Genomic DNA, 17131 nt, shown 5'->3' on the forward strand with positions numbered 1-17131 from the left:
AAGCGCGGTCCCAGCTGCTCTCACCAACACAGCCTCACTGTGCTGTGTAATTGTCACCCCTGTGGAAGAAGACCTGGGGCCAGGGGGTCAGTGTAAACTGCGCGGGCTGCATCAGCACCCCAGAGCGAGGTGTGAAACCACAGCTCAGCTCTGCCAGTCAAGCCATGGCTACCGCTTACACAAGGAACCACTGCAGGAATTGCTGTACAGAATTATTTTGTTCTAGAAGTCAAAGTTTTTAATTTTTTTTATTTTCTGAGGACAACTTAAACATGACTTCACCCCATCCCCACAGCAGGACAGCCTGTTCCTTGTCACCTGCTGGGGCTGGTGGTGGGTTGAGTCAGCAAAGGCGGGCACTGACCCTTCTGCAGCCACTCTCAGCACGCCTCCACCAAGCCAACGTCCTTCAGGCGGTTCCAGCTGTAGGTGAGCTCCACGGGTTACCAACGTGGCCCATCACAGGCTCGAGCACTTTCAGTTAACACTTCTCAGGGCAGAATATCTGCTACCTAAGGTTCACAACAAGTTCCACAACATAAAAGAGTTCCCAAAAACCAAACTACAAACAAGGAGAGGGTAGCAGTGCTTTAACATCTGAGGGTTTACAACATCTGAGTTTATTAATGCTGACAATGTACAATTACCAAATCCCAGTTTTCTGACCTTAAACGTTTGTGGCAGTGTTAAGCAGACTGTTTCCTAATGCTGTAGGCTACCACAGGACTGCTAGCCTGTCACTTCAGCCTAGACTGAAGCAACACCCCCCTTCAGTAGCCACGACCTGCTTCGGCGGTTCCTGCACAACCCCTGCCGTCCTCAGGTCCTCGACCAGGGACCCCGTAACAAGCACTTCGATGCATGCACACCCCGCCTGCTGCTGGGGGCTGGCCCTCGCCCACACCTCAAGGTGGCCAAACCCAGGACTAGTTTTAGCTTAAGTACGGGATACATCTCCACTTGCATTAAATACATTTATTGCAAACATCTTTACACAAAAATAGGTTCTCTCTAGGCCATTCACATGCAACTTCGAGGCAAGAAGCAACTACCCACCACAATAACAGAGATTTAACCTATACAAGTTTAATGTTTGCCACACTCGGTAAAATTATTACATCTTCTTCGAACTGCTCGTCCGTGTGCAGCTCGTTCGGCAGCAGGCTCAGGAGCCTGAGGTGTTGTTGCTTCCAAACCGCTGATTGACGCTGTGCAGCAAGTGCTTGGGGAGGCAATTCCAGGAACTGGCCAGCATCTCCTTAAAGCAAATGACTGCTTCCAGGCACAGCCTTGGGGAGAGGAGACACGCTGTTAGCGTGAACAAGGGCTGCAGGCTAAGCTCATTCTTTAATGCTAAATGTGCGTCTGAAAGGGATCTCGCTCTGCCCTCTCCTAACTGGCTGCTGTTCCTTCAGATTTCTCGAGAGGAAGAACTTTTTACAGTTATTTTCAGGAACGTAACAGATCTAGCGGTAACCCTGCACTACTTGTCTTGGCAACACGAGAGTTTCACGTTGAAGTCTTGCTTTCTTACCTTACGAGAGATCTCGGTTGTAGAGAAAACACAAGTATTTCATTACTGTGAGCCTGGGGATGGGGAGGGGGGGAGAGAAAGAGAAGCGGTTTGGTTATGTGGATTCGCATTATTGCAGCCCAGGCTCACATAAATGGACCCCGGAAAGGAAGGCAAATGGCACAGCTCTGGGGACTGGCGAGGAGAGGCCGAGGTGGGGGGATAGACTGGGCTTCACGCAAGCCACAAAGGCAGCAGACAGCCTGAATGCGGAATTGCTCACCAAATCCCGCAACATGAGAAGTTACGGGCACACGGGGAACCACAGATCAGCCAAACCCCTGATCTAGTGACACTTCACACAAAGAGCCAGAGGGGAACGGGCACACCAGTGGCCAGGCTCACACACCGTCCCTGCGCCACATCTGTCCGTGTTCCGGCTGACCCCCGGCAGAGAGCAGGACCACCAGCTGCGCGCAGGGGAACTGCACCGAGGGACCCTGGCCATGGGGACTGCGAGCAGGCTCAGCAGCCAGCTGAGTTCTGCCCACAAACCTGCCCTTGGCAGAGCTGAGCTGATGCTGCACAAAGAGCTGTTGCCTCACTCTTGTTTGCCACTCGCCCCTTCCAGCTGACGCCCACTGGTTCTCTTGCACCAGAAGGTGCTGGCACGCTTGTTCCCAGTCTCCCTTTCCAGCCAACTAGTGTTCTTACAGATCTTGGGACACCCCCACCCTGGCTCAAGAGCCCCTCTCTGCTCAGCCTTTTCTTCCCCCTTCCAGCATCCCAGCAAAGAAATGACTTTGGGAGGGGCTCCCTGGAAACACCCCCAGGAGCAGCACAGGGCAAAGCTAGAGAAGTAGGTGGGAGGTAACAGCCTCCAAGTAAAACACACGTGTGAGGGAAAGCAAGTCGTAGTTTGTTTAAATAATGAATAATGATCAGGTTTCCAGAAAAGCAGCAAAACATTTCCCCTTCAAGCTTTGTTTACGCGCCTTTGTCAGTCCCCACAAGATCACGCTGCCAACTACCAGCATTTCACTCTCGCTGGAGCGATAACGCATCACAGCTCCTGCAGGAAGGGCTGGGCTGCACAGGAAGGGAAAGTTCAAAATAAACTTACAGCTTTGGAGTGGGCAAGTAAGTTGTTGGCACAGCCCCCAAAGACGATCACCTCTCCCTCCTCGCTTGCACAAGCGGTATGCCACAACCTACAAACAGAAGTCAGCACTGCATTAAATAAAAAAGCCACCCCACCCAATAATGCACATTTAGGATTTGTATTTAAAGTTAACACACGCGACTTTGCCCTTCCACCAGCACGCTGTAGATGTGACTAATTCAACAGGTGTTTATGTTCAGAGAAGGAAAACTGGTCAGTAAATGGCGGGCTGCGTACGGCAGCCTGGTTAGGGCAGGGCTGCAGGGCTCAGCAGCACGCCGCCCGCAAGCGCAGGCACCTGTGAAACCCACAGCCCTGTCGCTTCGGGAGGACGGCTGTCATCATCTGCTTGCACAAACGTTATGTTCCTGTCCCACTCGAGTCAAAAGACTGAATGAACACAGTCACTCCGGTTCTGTCTTGCTTTCTTAAGACTTGAGGAAACAACTAATCACACACGTGTGTTCACCAACAGCAGGGCACCGCTGTGCCGCTCCAGGGCGCGGGGGAGGGCAGGAGAGGAGCAGCAGCTCGGCCCTGTTACTGCCCCAGGAAAACAGACCCCTCCTCATCCCCAGCAGCAGCAAGAGCAAGGCCAAAGAGGGCAAAGCAGGAAGCACTACTGCTTTGACTCGTCTAACCTCAATCAGAACACCGCCCCAAACAAGACGGACCACAGTAACTCCCGTGATGTGAGTGTTCTCAATGCCATATACGTGCATCACAGTAGTTCTGATGCTTTTGAATTGCAGGTCATCATCTCTCATTTACTCGGCAGGAAGACAAAAATATCCTGGGTGTGCACAGGGACTAGCCACCAGCCAGGATACCCAGAACGGTGACACCTGCCTCTGTCAGGTTTGCTGGCAGTGCGAGGACACATGGCTTCCAGTCAGCTCCGGTGCTGGCAGTCACAGCTGGGAGGCCTCTGCAGTCTGGAGGTCAAACCCGAACCCCCCGCTGTGTCCTGCCGCTCCACAAACACTGAGCTATACGCTACCTCCAGCGCCAGTGCCACAGCGGTGCGCGTCCTGCATTCCGTGTGCGTCCGACACACCCGCCTCTCTGGGGTGGAAGCTAGCGTTAGCGCTGTGCTGTTCAGAAAAATTGTAGAGGAGTGCGTGTCCTCTCTTTGACAGCCAACATCAAATGCTTCCTCGCTCTTTTTTAATGTGTTTCCAAGAGAAGTGTCTACCATACCTGGGTTTTTCAGAGTAGTTATGCTCAAACTGTATCCACTCGTTCTTGCTGATACAGTAAATCCAAGCATCGCCTGAAAACAAGCAAAACCCCGATACAGACAGCATCCTGTTAGTTCTTTCACATTTGCTGCAATAAACATGGACTCCAGTGTAACCATTTTTGGTCTTAATTAAATCACATATTTTAGGAAAAAACATATGAAACATTGGGCTACCTGTCTGAAAAAAGGTGTTTGATAGTGGTTTATGGCAGTGTAGTCAGAGGGGAAGGATGGGGAACTGTAGAGCTCATGCTAATTGCAACTTGCATTAGATACATTTTCAGAGCAGATTAATTTATAAATCATACTGCCTCAACACACTCAGCAACTCCTGCCCTGTGAAATTAGCTGTTGGCCTTAAGGAGCTGGATCACAAGTGCTTGGAAGGAATTTAGCAAGAATTTAAGGTGACGAGGCAATAATTCAAGCTTCTGTGCACAACTGTTCAAGAACACAAAGAACAAAAAGACAACACAAAATCCTTTTGGAATGACTCACTTAATGGCTGCTTGTCAGTGGTGAATCCTCCAAAGAGAAAGAGGTGATCTGAAGAAATTGGTGTTAAAGAATGCCAGGATCGGCCAACTGGGCAAATGCCTTGTGTGATTCTGCATTTCAATAAAAGCACCACAAATTATGCATGTGCTAAAATAAAATACTGCTCCTCTTCTCCACTCTGATGATTTTTCAGATATTCAAAGGATGCAGCTTCATACTGTGCGTAGCTCATGACCCAACAGCGAATTTAATTTTTTAGACACGGTAAAAGAATTTTACTTGTATCAGTACTTCAAAAAGCCTGATAGCAAGAGTCAGCAACTGATCAGGAGGATCAGTTCTACTTGAGCTTGCTTACTTACTTGCTGGAGTTTACAAAGTTTCATTGGGATGATAGAAGTGAATAAAAATGGCATCTTCACATTCCTTTACAAACAAAAGAACTCAGGTTTTAGTACTTACATTTCATTCCACTCCCAGGTATCCAAATTCAGATAGTAAAGATCGTTCATTCTGGACTCCTGCAATAAAGTAGACGACGGCTGAAATACTCCATTTATGTTTCAGTAAGACACGGTTACACTGGGCTGGGGCTTACTCTGTATCTGCCGCCGAACACGTAGCCTCTGTTCCCAACTGTAGCACAGGCGTGAGCTGCTCGTGGTGAGGGAGTTTTGCCCTGGGAAAAGAAAATGTGAAATAAAAGGTAAGTTTATTTGATACAGTAACAAAAGAGAGAATATGTTGTTTCACCAGAAACCTGTGGCAGATCAAGTGAGGAGGAGCCGGGCTGAAGACACCCGTCACACACATGAAGCAGCACGGCTGCGGCCATGTCAGGCGCCCTGGGATGCACGGGGCGACAGCAGACACGGCGGGGAAGGGGCCGGGCTGCTCTCGGGCCTCCCAGGAGAGTACACCTGGATGTCACACTCCAGGTAAAGCGAGGACTCACAGTGCCAGAAATCACTCACCCGAGGAGATGAAAGGCTGAACTAAAGTCAGATTTAAGGCCAACAAGGAGCAGAGTGGAAAAAATATTCAGCAAGTTCTCCTGTGTGCAGAAACTTGGTTTTTTTGATGGATGGAAGATCAAAAAACTCATTAAAAATGGGATTCCCCCCACCCACCCTTTGAGTGTCAAGGTATGAATTTTGCCTTTAAAAGGGGCTTCAGACAGTCACAGAAGGCCTCAGACTGTAAACAAGACAATGACATAATAAATCATTAGACAGTATTTTTCTTGAGCTACTTCTGGAATATTTGAGATCTGTATGCAATAAGACAAAGCAATTCTTAAGTAACTCCTTATTCAGATTACTAATCTCCAATTTCATTTCCTCCAATTCTGTGGCAATGTCACTCCATTTGCCTGCTCCTGAATACTTCCAGGACACTTCAGATGGTGCATATTTGCAATTACAGAGTAGTTCATTTTGTTTTGACCACAATTCAGCACCCAAGTGAAATGTACCGAACCGCCACATTAGCGAGGACAACAGGAAACCATACAGTTCATTTTCCTGAGCTTCCCATGAGCTCAGTGCCACTGAAGCATGAAAGAAAGCAAGTCAACAGAAAAAAAGATGAAGACAGACAGATCGGAATAAAAGGCAAATTTCCTGGTTTTGGAGAGGAGAGGAGACCTCAGTAAAAGAATGGTTTAAATTCAGTTTAAACAGCCTCAAGAATGCTACTGAAAAGGCAGCAGGTAATTACTATTTTGAGGGGATGTTTCTAAAGCCCGTTCTACCAACAGCGTTTCAAATCCCTCTCTTAACACAAGTGTGTCGTAGCTAAGACTGCAAACACAAGCTAATGACCCCTCTGAGTCCACGTATAGGAGAAAAATTAATGGTGCCGCTTCACTGGCAAGAGAGCAAGGTACAGGGAACTAAGACAGCTCATTCATCAAAAGCCAGAAGGGAAGAGAGCCCTGGTCAAACAGTCCCAAGCTCCAAGCTTCAGCCCCTGGCCAGGTTTTCTCCCCGGGCTGGATCAGACAGACTGCATGTCCCAGGGGGAAGGCAGACCAGCAGCAGCCAGCAGCGCTGCAGGCACAGTGCTTCCCGCCAGCCACCGCCACAGCAAGCGGCCTGTGATTCACCCCACGGAGAGAACAAACTTAGCAAGCACCACTGAGACAGGACCAGCTCCACGTGGCCCATTTGCAGAGTCTCAGGCTCACGACCCTTCGAGGCTTTTCTCACATCCTCCTGCCAGGTAGCACTAGGTATTTCAGAGAGCTGAATAATTCTTTGGGAGCGGTTTATAACCCGAAGGAGGCAGGATCACAGAGCACCTGCCAACTAAACACACGGCAGTTGAAGACGGGCAACACATAGACATGGCTGCAGAGTGGAGCAGGAAAGCAGAAAAATGTATTTTCGGTGAATTTCCATGCTTCTTGCTGGCAAACAGTTAACCACATCTTCTAAATTACTGCCGGGGAGATAGATATTAGAGACAGGATCCCCGTGAGATACAATGGGTTAAGACAGCTTCACACTGCTAGTTAACCGCACACACAGCCAGGCACTCAGAACATCGGCGGCCCCAAGCCACTGCTGCTGGGACAGGCCACTGCCAACCCTGCGCAGCGACAGCACGCTCCTCTGACGTGACACAAATGAAAGCGGTGAACCCAGGCCCAGCAGAGTCACGCTCATTTTCACAGGATGCTACAAGAGATACAGCAGACAGTGCCCGTATTTCTTAAGAGCTGTAACTTAATTAACTGACATAAGATTAATAATTACCGTAGTTATAGGCTGGCTCCAAGTAAAAGTTTCAGTGTCCAGAACATGCACGTGGTCATTCCACCCTCTAGGAAGACCTGAATTCTTTAAAAACATTAAATAATCAACAAGTATTAATAAGTTCTAATTAAATATTAAGTTTAAATAGAAATTACTTCCAAGTTTACTTACCCAGAATGAGGTTTCATCAAATTCGAAAGTTCCCCGTTGCTTCCCTTCAGGAAAATAACCATAACCTCCAAAAAATATTAGCCTGCAATAAAACACACATCAAGATCTATTAGAAATGCTATCACATCCGTTGCTACAAATTAAAGTTCTGTTTCAGCAGAGCCTTTACAGAAGACAGGAAAACCGGGAAGCTCCTTTGGCTTCATTACTTCCAATATGTCTACAATGCAAGTTTTCCAGGTGTGGGGCCCTGTTTCTTGCCCAATCAACCCTACCACCCACATTAAATCCCTCTGTAGCTGTTTCCCACGCCTCAGGCTTCCAAGCTTTGCACTGGTCCCAAACACGTGATGCTACCAGGCCTGCTGCCTGGTCACTGCGCTTCAGCCTTCGCTACTGGGGCTCCCACACAGCAGCTACAGGGGTTTATTCCTGCAGTTCCCTCACTCTGCCCTTTCCAAGCTCTCTGCCTGTTTTTCCCAAGCCCAAAATGGTCACAGACACTCCCGTAAGAAGCAAGGAGAAAGCATTACATCTTGGGCACAGTCACTGCAGAGATGGGTGCTAGGCAGGGCAGGGCAAGGGGAGGCCAAGGGACACTACATGCAGCAGACCCTCTGCCAATGAAACTGCCTGGGAAGTGTTTAGCTTTGGGAGAGGAAGGTATTTTCCTTGTTGCGCTTGTTTCAAAGCCTGAAGAACAGTTACTATGAGCTGTCGCTCATCTGTTTTTACTGTTCTTTTGGTTTTTAAAATGTAATTTACATTTAAGTTTTACGTTTGGGTTTTAGCACGTATTAGAAACTAACGGCATGATTTTGCCAGAAATCCTTACTGAATTATGAAGTAACAGAAAACAGTCTACACCACCTAACGAAACATCCATAATACCAGTCTCGCACAAGTTGACATCTAAACTGATCACATCGAGTGTCGTAACAATAAGCTTTCTCTCCACATCAAGAATCAGAAAATTAGCATCACAGGCAATTTCCTGTCTTTCACGAGTCTCTTCAGCAAATACCAAACCAGTGAGCTTCCTCTCCACGTAATGGACAAAGCAGCACAAGCGTCTGTAGTGTTCCACACCAAAATCATTGTACGTGGCTCAAACACAAGGACGTACGGCGTCCCTGATTTCCTCTGCCTCAGTAAAGCCAGAGATGCTACAGTCAAGACCAGCTGTGCAAACAGGCAGAAGATGCCTGCGCTGTCCAGGTGGTAAGGTTTTGTAGGTAACAGCTTAAAACCCTACCCTGACATGACAAGATGGTGGCATCCTGTAACCCTTGCCAGCTGTGACCAAAGAAGAACCAGAGGCCCCTGACTGTCACCTCCTATTCGCATCAGACCTCCTCAGCCCCGGCATCGCGTACCCCAGCAGCACTGCCCAGGCTGCAGAGAGACCTGCTCTGTGGGGATCAGCCTTTCCAGCTTCTCCTGCAAGGGGAAAATTCTGGCCATGTGAGCTGTCCCTTGTGCCACAGCATTCGGGAGTCCTGTTCTCTGGAAGCCAGGAATCCTCTGAGAAACCAGCCCTGGGTAGGTGCTCCAAGAAGAAAGCCAAAGCCCCTGACCTCCCCTGAGATAATTCACTGCCACCCCCAACCTCCTGAGCAGCTGGGGTACAGCAAGCCTGTGGAAGCAGGAAACTACCTACAACAGGGTCTTTCCTCAGTCCATCCTCCAGTGCCAGAGGCTGGAACATCACACAGCTCCCTGCTTAGGGGACTAGCACTGCACTAAATGAATGGAACGTGCAAGGCAAAAACGTTTTGCCTGTCAGGTCACCTGGCTTCAACACCTTCTACCCATCTTCCTCATCTTTTCCAAGGTTTGCGATGCCAGAAGGCCTTCTGCCATCTCTGGGGTGCTATCCCAACACATTAAAACTGGACAACATCAACAGCAGTTCAACACACTCCTTGTTTTGTGCAACCAGCACAAAACACGCCGAATTCAGTATGTGCACCGCTGTAAAAGCCAGAGATTAAAATGGCTTCCTGCTCTTCAACTATCACAGAAAAGCAAGCTGTCCCACAAAATGTGACCAAAAGACTGCATTTTCCATGATATAGGGAAAACAGGCTTCTGTGGAGAACAATTCCAGATGCAATTGCCAAGAGGAATGACAAGTAACCACAATGCAGCGCCTTTAAAGCCCTGTACTGAGAATGCGCTGTGGAAGATTTGCCTGTAACGAGCCTACGTTTTGGACTGTGACTCACAGAGATACCCTACAGCTTACACCCAAACTGGGAGGGAGGTTTTACCCTTATCAACCGCTGAAGTTTTAAAAGGCTGGCTGGGGAAGAAAAGCAGCATCTTCCTGAAGCATGTATGTGCCGCAAACAAGAAATCGCTTGTGCAGCTCTTGTTCAAACAAAAAGACACAACAATGACAAGACTAAGAGTGATTAAAAGCAAACACACGCGCAAGGATAGCTGTGCTGACTTCGTTGCTGGAGCCTTACTTGTTTTTGTAAACCCAAACGCCAAGTTTGTCCTTTGATGAAGGAGGTACCCCCTGACACTCTACTCTGACCCACTGCAGCACTTTGTCCGTGGATCTGGAATTTAACATGTAGAACTGTAGAAAATAAAAAGATTTTCTTTTACCCACACAGTTAGCTTAAAGCTTAAGTCTGACTGATGTTAAAATATTAACTTTTATATAGCATGTACTAGTATAGGAATAAATTAAAAGTTCTTTTCCTAGCTGCACAGAGTACCGACAGCATTTGGCACAAAATATGGATCCAAAGATCCTTATCTTTCCGCGGACTCAAGCCCCAAACACTTTTTACAAAAGCAACAGGATTATGGACATGAGTTGTACCATCCCAAGGCTGACAGGGGATACAACAAAGGAGTGTACAAAGTAGCAATTCTCTTACAATAATAATAATAAAAACACTGGTTAAAAAACAAACAAACAAAAAGTGTGGTTTTCTACAGTATCATCCCTTCTCTGCATGTTACATCATTTTACATACACAGAAACAGCTGATACACATATATAAACCAAGTGAAATGTAATACCACAGCAGAAAGGAAGCAAGTCACACTTTATAAATGTGGCTTGTTTCAGACCATTTACAAGCATTGCATCAAGCTACTTTCAGTCTATATTTAAGAGTGAGGCCAAAACTATTTAACCTAAACCACTCTTCCAGAACATCAGAAAATATTATTAGAGACTCCAGAGAAGAACTGCATTTCAAACAACTACAGACCAGTTACAAATCACTCCGATATTATTTCAGTGAACTCTGGAAATTCCCATCTTTCAAAAGAAGCAAACTCAAAAGCACCAAATGCAATACAATTTATAGGGTGAATTGCACAAGAACAACGGCAACCAAAACAAGTAATAGGTCATGGTGTTTCTTCAGAGCTGTAAAGCTACCGGAGTACAATCATCATGTGAAACGATGCAGAGCTGAAGGCTGACCTGTTACACAAAAGTCATGTTATCTGACCTGCTGCAGAGAAATTAACACACTGAACGGGTAAAAGTCAGCCAGCTAATCACCTGCCTGGAAAAAAATAAAAAATCCAAGCAATAAGCACCATATTCTCTTAGTAAAAACCTCCTAGGCAAGCTCAAAAAGAACACGGCTTCTATTAGCTCACATCTGGGAAAGCAGCTGACAGGACGAGAAAGTTGGTTACCTGCTTCCAAGAACTAGATATGCAGCCAGTAGATGAAAATATTACGTTGCAGAAGCCGTAGAGGATACAATGACTGGAATACACCTTCAGCATTTCCTGTTATTAACATTTAAGCTCTGAAATGAGATCCAACCTGTCCAGTCATTCAGAAGAAAATGTTTCCATGATTTGTTACCATTATTGACTTCTCGCTTTGGATGGATTTTAATTAACTGAAAAGGCCACATCTAGTTTATAAAAAATGGGAACAAAAGCTAATGAGGAGAAACGTATCTGTGAGGAGGAGTTTACCTTTAAATTACTAACCTTGTTTGTATTGCCACGTGCATGATGTCCTCCGAAGAGGTACACCACTCTGTCTACACACACAGCACAACTTCCAGACATGGAAGGTGGAACATCTCCCTCTGTTTTACTCTTCTTCCTAGAAGCACAGTTTAAAATATTTTATCTGATAAAAACGAACAATAATGATTTTATCTGGAGTGGAATTTTATAACGCTATCAGCATGTTTTTAATTAATAGGTCACTGCACACCATTCAGTTACGGGTTCTTCACGCCCTTGCAGGTTTAACAATTTACACCACTAACCTGGTATGAGGGAGGGGGGTGGGGAAAAGGCAATTAAACTGATACATGTTTTGTGGGGGAGGAATCCTGTCTACCTAGTTCAGGAGTTTGGTATGCCTTTCACGTCCAAAATCCTCAGAAAGATCCTCAGGCAAAGAGGACACTCCTGTCTAAACTGAAGGTTTCTATTTTGATACTGGGTTTTTAATATTTGTAAACATTATAACCACAAAGATAAGCTTCCGCCCCACGTCCAAGGCTCTCGCTAACCACGAGGACTGGAAGCACTGCTGAAATTGAAATTTCTGCAAAGCACGGAGGGGTCTCGGCTTCATGGCACAAGGCCCTAGCCAGCTACAGAACGGGAGCACTGGACTCCCTTCTTCTTGCACTATCAGGCACGCAGGTTTCACACAACTTCCAGGTTCCCAATGATCTAAGATGACACAGCAGTTTCTCTGGCTGCATCAACATTTAAAAACAACTCCTAAAAAGGACAAGAAATAAAAACCTCAATATGGGTTCCTTCACCAATATATCACTGTAATCAAAAGTGGTATAAATACAATTTTCAGGTGCTATATCCTACACCAAGCATACCAAACCACTTCACACTGTTGACCACGTACTCCCTGTATGGGCTGCCTCTCCTACTTGAACTTGTGAAAACATATTTGTTGCTTTTATAGAAAAAAATTATTTGGAAATATTTTACATATTTATGCAATAGTTTGAGAGGTGGGAACAAAGAAATCAGGGAATTCTCTCTCTGTTCACAGACCCACAGACCCTCAGCATGCTTTCTATACCAGTTTAAGAATTTTTCTTTTTCCCCCCCCCCAAACCCCAACATTGTAATTATTTACTGTACCATCTTCCAGTTTCCATGTTGTAGATCCATATTTCATCTCTAGGCAGATAGAAGTCATAAAATCCCCTAACTTGGGCATTCTGCAGAACGGGTCAAAAAAGACAAATGCTTGACACACTGAATTACAGACTCCTGTGAATGCTGACACGCCCCCTCAGAGATCTAATCACAGAACAGCAAACAGCAGGAGCAGTACCTGCCACACTCCTGTACCTCTCACCTGCAGAGCAGCCCTCAGAGAGCAGGTATTTGCCTATTTTAGCTTTGGCTGGGGACCAGACAAGCTCCCAGCAGAGACTGGGGTAAATGGAAGTTAAACCTCCTTTTCATAGCCCAGGCAGGATAATTAGGTGCATAAATGAGTTAAAATTTCCTTTTTAATTCCCCCACCCCCCGCATAACACCAGCAGAACAACACACCAAAGCTTTGTCTTGGGCTACTCATTTATTTATCAAGTTAACAACTGATCTTCATCCTCCTCAAAATCTTAAAGTGACTTGGTTCTGTTTGCAGTACACATACACCCCAGTGTGATAAATAACCAACCTGTGACCACTACCATGCGATATATAGTTGTGCTGGTAACACCATAAATAAAAGCACCATTTTGCATGGTGTGCGTTTCAGATCAGACAGTATTTGCTCCTCTTCCAACACGTGAGTTGACAAAGGCAGTCACCACCCTGCATCCCACAAAAAGTTTAAGATCTGCGTTTAACACTCGTGATCTATTTCAGTATTTAAAAACTCTTAAATGCCATATTCTAATTTGTTAAGTGGAGCTCTTCTTTTCTGGGGGAGGGATACTTTTACAGAGTCACTCCCAAACAAATGGGATGTAATTACCAGCACCATGGGTGGCAGAAGGCTTACTTAACGAGGAGAACAGCCTACCTTATAGCCTCCCCAGACATACATGCAGCGTCCATCCGTGACTGCCACGTGCCCGCTGCGCTCAGCAGGGCTGTCGTTCTCCAGCTGCTCAAAGCTGTCCTCAGCTGGGGCTGGGAGCTCTTCGTCTGCCTGCAGGTCTTCATTATCATCAGCCATTTCGATACAGTGCTATGTGCACAGAATAACACATAGTATGGAGCTTTGAAAACCATCAGGGGAAACACCAGAGTTAAAAAAAAAAAAAAAAAAAGAAACTACACACTGTTGTTTCTTTCACAATGATGTTTCAGTGGAAGAAGTTCTCTCATCAGTCAAGAAACTTTCAGATGGGGATTCCTCAGTGGTGTGCAATTTATAATGGTTTCGGTTGCCAATTTGAGCTAAGGTATCTATCTGTTTTTTAAAAAAACCCACATTTATCTATAAATACATTAACTGTTGACAAAAAATAAAACAACCCACAGTGGAGAAGACTCAAAAGCTTTGCCTATGGTATGGCTTTCACAAAAGTGAAAACTCCTGCTGCTTTTCAGGCCAAGTCCCTTTGGGTTGCCTAAGCCAAGACTCCCACACACAAACTTTCCCACAGCTGTTAAATGCAGGATGCGTTACCTATGGTAAAAAAAAAAATAATAATACCAAAGCAAAACACCAAAAACAATGCACGAAACAAAGCCGCCTGCTCCAAATCACGCTAGCATGCAGAGGGCCAAAGCCCAGAGCGCCCTGGAAAGCCGACAGCCAGGCGCACCCAGCCTGTGCAGTGCAGGGGTGTGAGCAGCCGCCGCGCCAGGGCTTTGGTACGCGGGGAGCCCCAGGGCCACGCTGTCACTGGGTGACACCGGTGGTAATTCAAAGCCCCAACTGCCGGAGGAATCAAGCCAGGAGGAGCCGCTGAAGTCAGCCCTGCCAGGTCATCCTGGAAGCTGCCTGCACCCTCCGCCTCAGCCTGCAATGGAGCTGGGGGACCCCAACGCCAGCCACCTGCCACGCGGAAGCCGCTCCCAAGCCCTGGCCTGCTGTTCGCTCCCCTACAGCCGTGAGCCGAGCCCGTCACCGCAGCGACACTTCCTGACACGGATCAAACGCTCACGGGAGCTGGGGAGGGCCCACAGCAGCTCCGCACAAGCAGGCAAAGCGAGAGGAACGCGGGGGCCTCCCCGCGGGCGCCCGGCCCCGCACCCCGCGCCTCTTCCCCTCACCCGCCCCACGGTGCGGGCACCACACCGCCTTCGGGAGTTTATTTCCGAACCTTAATTACCCTTTCAGTCAGAAATCCGTACCCGCAGCTCCATGAAATCTGTCTGCTTCAAATTATCCGGGTTTTTACCGGCCCCCCCCAGCGCTCGGCACTCTTTATTTCTTTTGTTTTTAACAACTGAGCCGCGCTGGACAAGTGTCCCCCTTCAGCCATTCTTCAGCTCCCTGCTGAAACACTTCTCACACGCCACCGCGATTCCCGAGCCCTCTCCGGCTCTGCCCTGGCTGTCCACAACCCCCTGACACCCCGACTGACCAGCCGCGGCCACCTCCCATGTTGAGGCAGCCCCGATAAACGTCATCTGTCGCGACATGCCCACAACGCAGCGGCCAAGCCGAACGGCAGCCGCACGGCGCTGCGCAGTGCGCCATCGCGGCACTTCCCAGACCCGCTAACAACCCCGCCGCGGCCCTTCCCGCGTCCTGCCAGGGCGTGAGCCGCCCCCCGGCCCCCCCGCCGCCCCCTCCCCGCCCAGGGCCCGGCACCTACCGCGGCGGGGGGCTGCGGACCGCCCCCCCTCCCGCCTCCCCTCCCTCACCTCAGCGGGGCCCGCACAGCGCCTACAGCCGCCGCGGGCGGCCCCTTCCGGCAGCGCCGCGCAGGCGCCGCCCCGCCCCGCCGCTGCCTGCCCCCGGGCCGGGCCGCTGCCTGCCCCCGGGCCGCTGCCTGCCCCCGGGCCGCGCCGTGCCCCGCGGGGCCGCGCCCTGGGAGAAATACCCGCGACCAAGGGGGATTTGCGAGGGTTCTCGTAAGGAGCGAGCCCTGAGAACCGAGAGATGGCAGCTGCTCGTTAAAAAAAAACAACAAAAAAACCCCACAAAACAAAACAGAACAAAAAAAGCCAGGGGCTTAATGCTGCACGTTTAGCGCTGGCTGAATCCCGGCTGGGCTACGAGGCCGGCACAAAACTGGCCTTCACACACAGGTTTGCTCCAAAGCCTCCCCTCCCCCACAGATCAAAAAAAGAATGGGTCAAAACCAGTCCCGCTTCAACTCTAGAAAATTTTAATGACTCTGATCCTTTAACTAAATAATTGAAACTGAAAAATAGCCAAGTACTACATATGCTCTTTTTAAACAATAAATAAACTTTTTTTTAACAAGAATTAAATATAAACTTTACACATCCAAAATACAATATACAACCTATTTCAAAAAGGACTTGTTGATTACAGAAACATAGTAAACCAGTATTATGAACTGCTCATAAGCTTTCCTACACCAATGGTGATGCTGCCCATGGCAGGCCTGGATCCAAATCCCACGGAGAGCGCACTGACTTTCCTATGTTGGGCAAGACGTCTGGCTCCTTCGTTTGACTGATGGTCAGGCGACAGAGCCCAGTGGAATCAACCAAGATTCAGTGGTGTTAGCACATAAGTTACCTTTTTCAAGACTGGTGAGTGTGAATCTTCCCAAGATACTGTGTTGGACTAATGTAATATGTTCCGAAAGGCTGATGTGATAAGGCTGTAGTAAGATTTTAGACTTAAGCCAATATTTTATCCGATTGGAAACATTCTGTATCATCAAGAAGAATGAATCATATGGACTGCCTCATTAAGACCACAACAGCAGAAGTTAACAATATATACAAATGAACTTTTATCCATTTTCTATAATGCAGAAAACAAAAGAAACTTCCATAAAAAGGATTTCTTTGTTCTCAAACTTCACTTAGAAACTCAACAAACAGTTGTTCTGTAGCATTAGTAAAATTCAACAACAAAAGACTTTGCTGTACACCATAAGTAAACCAAAGTGTTCAACAGTTTTGTTACCATTGTTCATATGGTGTTTAGTTGGCTTTGTCTTTCAATTTCAGCTTTTTTCTCTTGCCGGTGCTTAACTGCTGCCCAGAAGGTTATTTTTTTCAGCGCTTGCTGTGATAATTCCGATGGCAAGCACGGTATTTGATACTTTAAGAGAGCTGCGTTCTTACCAATGCAGTCAAGACACAACCTGAAGAAAGAAAAAAGAGGAAAAAAAAAAGAAAGAAAAGAAAGATAAAGTAAATGGTCTATATCCTAAAGACAAAAAAAGTGACATCTAATAAAAGCTTGTGATGTTCATTCTATATGTTGAACTTGCATGTGCGGGACAGAGTACTACACGCCACCAGTGTCTGAACTGCTGTGGATCGCCATACATTGCACGTTTCAAATATTTACCGAGGAGGTAATTCTATATTTTACCTGCCTATGCAGAGCGCATGGTTCAGACCTGTGTCTAAAAGCACAGTGCCGTGACAATTTACGCTAGACAACTTGTGCCAATAACCTCAACTCACCTGAGCAGCGAATAAGGTTGAGTCTGAAATATCAACAAGTCACTGCAGTGACCCTAATCAACAGAAAAAAAGAACCATTAAAATGACAAACAGCTTCTCAGAAATATCACTATTTTCTAGATTAATGTAATATTTATTACCACAGGTATAATTTAAAAGTGATAATACCTAAATAACTATTTATAAAGAATCTGAATAACAAATTCCTTTTTATGAGCCCA

At 47.1% G+C, this 17131-nt stretch overlaps 2 protein-coding genes across 5 annotated transcripts in view; both read right to left on the reverse strand.

Moving 5' to 3' along the window:
- Positions 1–573: 573 nt before the first annotated feature.
- KLHDC2 (kelch domain containing 2) lies at positions 574–15227 on the reverse strand. 4 transcript variants are annotated; one of them, XM_055804251.1, is made up of 14 exons: positions 15159–15227; positions 13360–13527; positions 12465–12544; positions 11328–11445; positions 9821–9936; positions 7347–7428; positions 7176–7259; positions 5015–5095; positions 4879–4937; positions 4417–4526; positions 3876–3948; positions 2637–2724; positions 1535–1587; positions 574–1289 (listed from the first exon to the last, which is right to left on the reverse strand). In XM_055804251.1, exons 2-14 carry the CDS (start codon positions 13513–13515, stop codon positions 1166–1168), a joined length of 1224 nt encoding a protein of 407 aa, XP_055660226.1. In that variant the 5' UTR covers positions 13516–13527; positions 15159–15227; the 3' UTR covers positions 574–1165. The 4 variants fall into 4 exon arrangements, with proteins under 4 accessions (XP_055660226.1, XP_055660241.1, XP_055660217.1 ...); XM_055804266.1 differs by having other exon boundaries at positions 15110–15214; XM_055804242.1 differs by lacking the exon at positions 15159–15227 and adding an exon at positions 14643–15015.
- A 375-nt stretch (positions 15228–15602) lies between these two features.
- KLHDC1 (kelch domain containing 1) overlaps positions 15603–17131 on the reverse strand; it is a 31515-nt gene continuing 29986 nt past the window's right edge. Inside the window, exons 12-13 of the mRNA XM_005231582.4 lie at positions 16911–16963; positions 15603–16582 (exon numbers count right to left, since the gene is read on the reverse strand). Of these exons, the coding sequence (XP_005231639.1) occupies positions 16408–16582; positions 16911–16963 (228 nt within the window). The 3' untranslated portion in view covers positions 15603–16407. The remainder of the gene's footprint in view (positions 16583–16910; positions 16964–17131) is intronic.

The sequence above is a fragment of the Falco peregrinus genome, chromosome 1 (assembly GCF_023634155.1).
Source record: "Falco peregrinus isolate bFalPer1 chromosome 1, bFalPer1.pri, whole genome shotgun sequence".
Lineage (NCBI taxonomy): Eukaryota > Metazoa > Chordata > Aves > Falconiformes > Falconidae > Falco > Falco peregrinus.

Bases quoted from the DNA above. Each gene is read 5' to 3' on its own strand.
- KLHDC2 (XM_055804242.1), bottom strand. The intron at 7,260-7,346 runs GTAAGTAAACTT...ATGTTTTTAAAG, and splicing joins TTGATGAAACCTCATTCTGG to AATTCAGGTCTTCCTAGAGG. The intron at 1,588-2,636 runs GTAAGTTTATTT...CCCCATCCCCAG, and splicing joins TACTTGCCCACTCCAAAGCT to GCTCACAGTAATGAAATACT.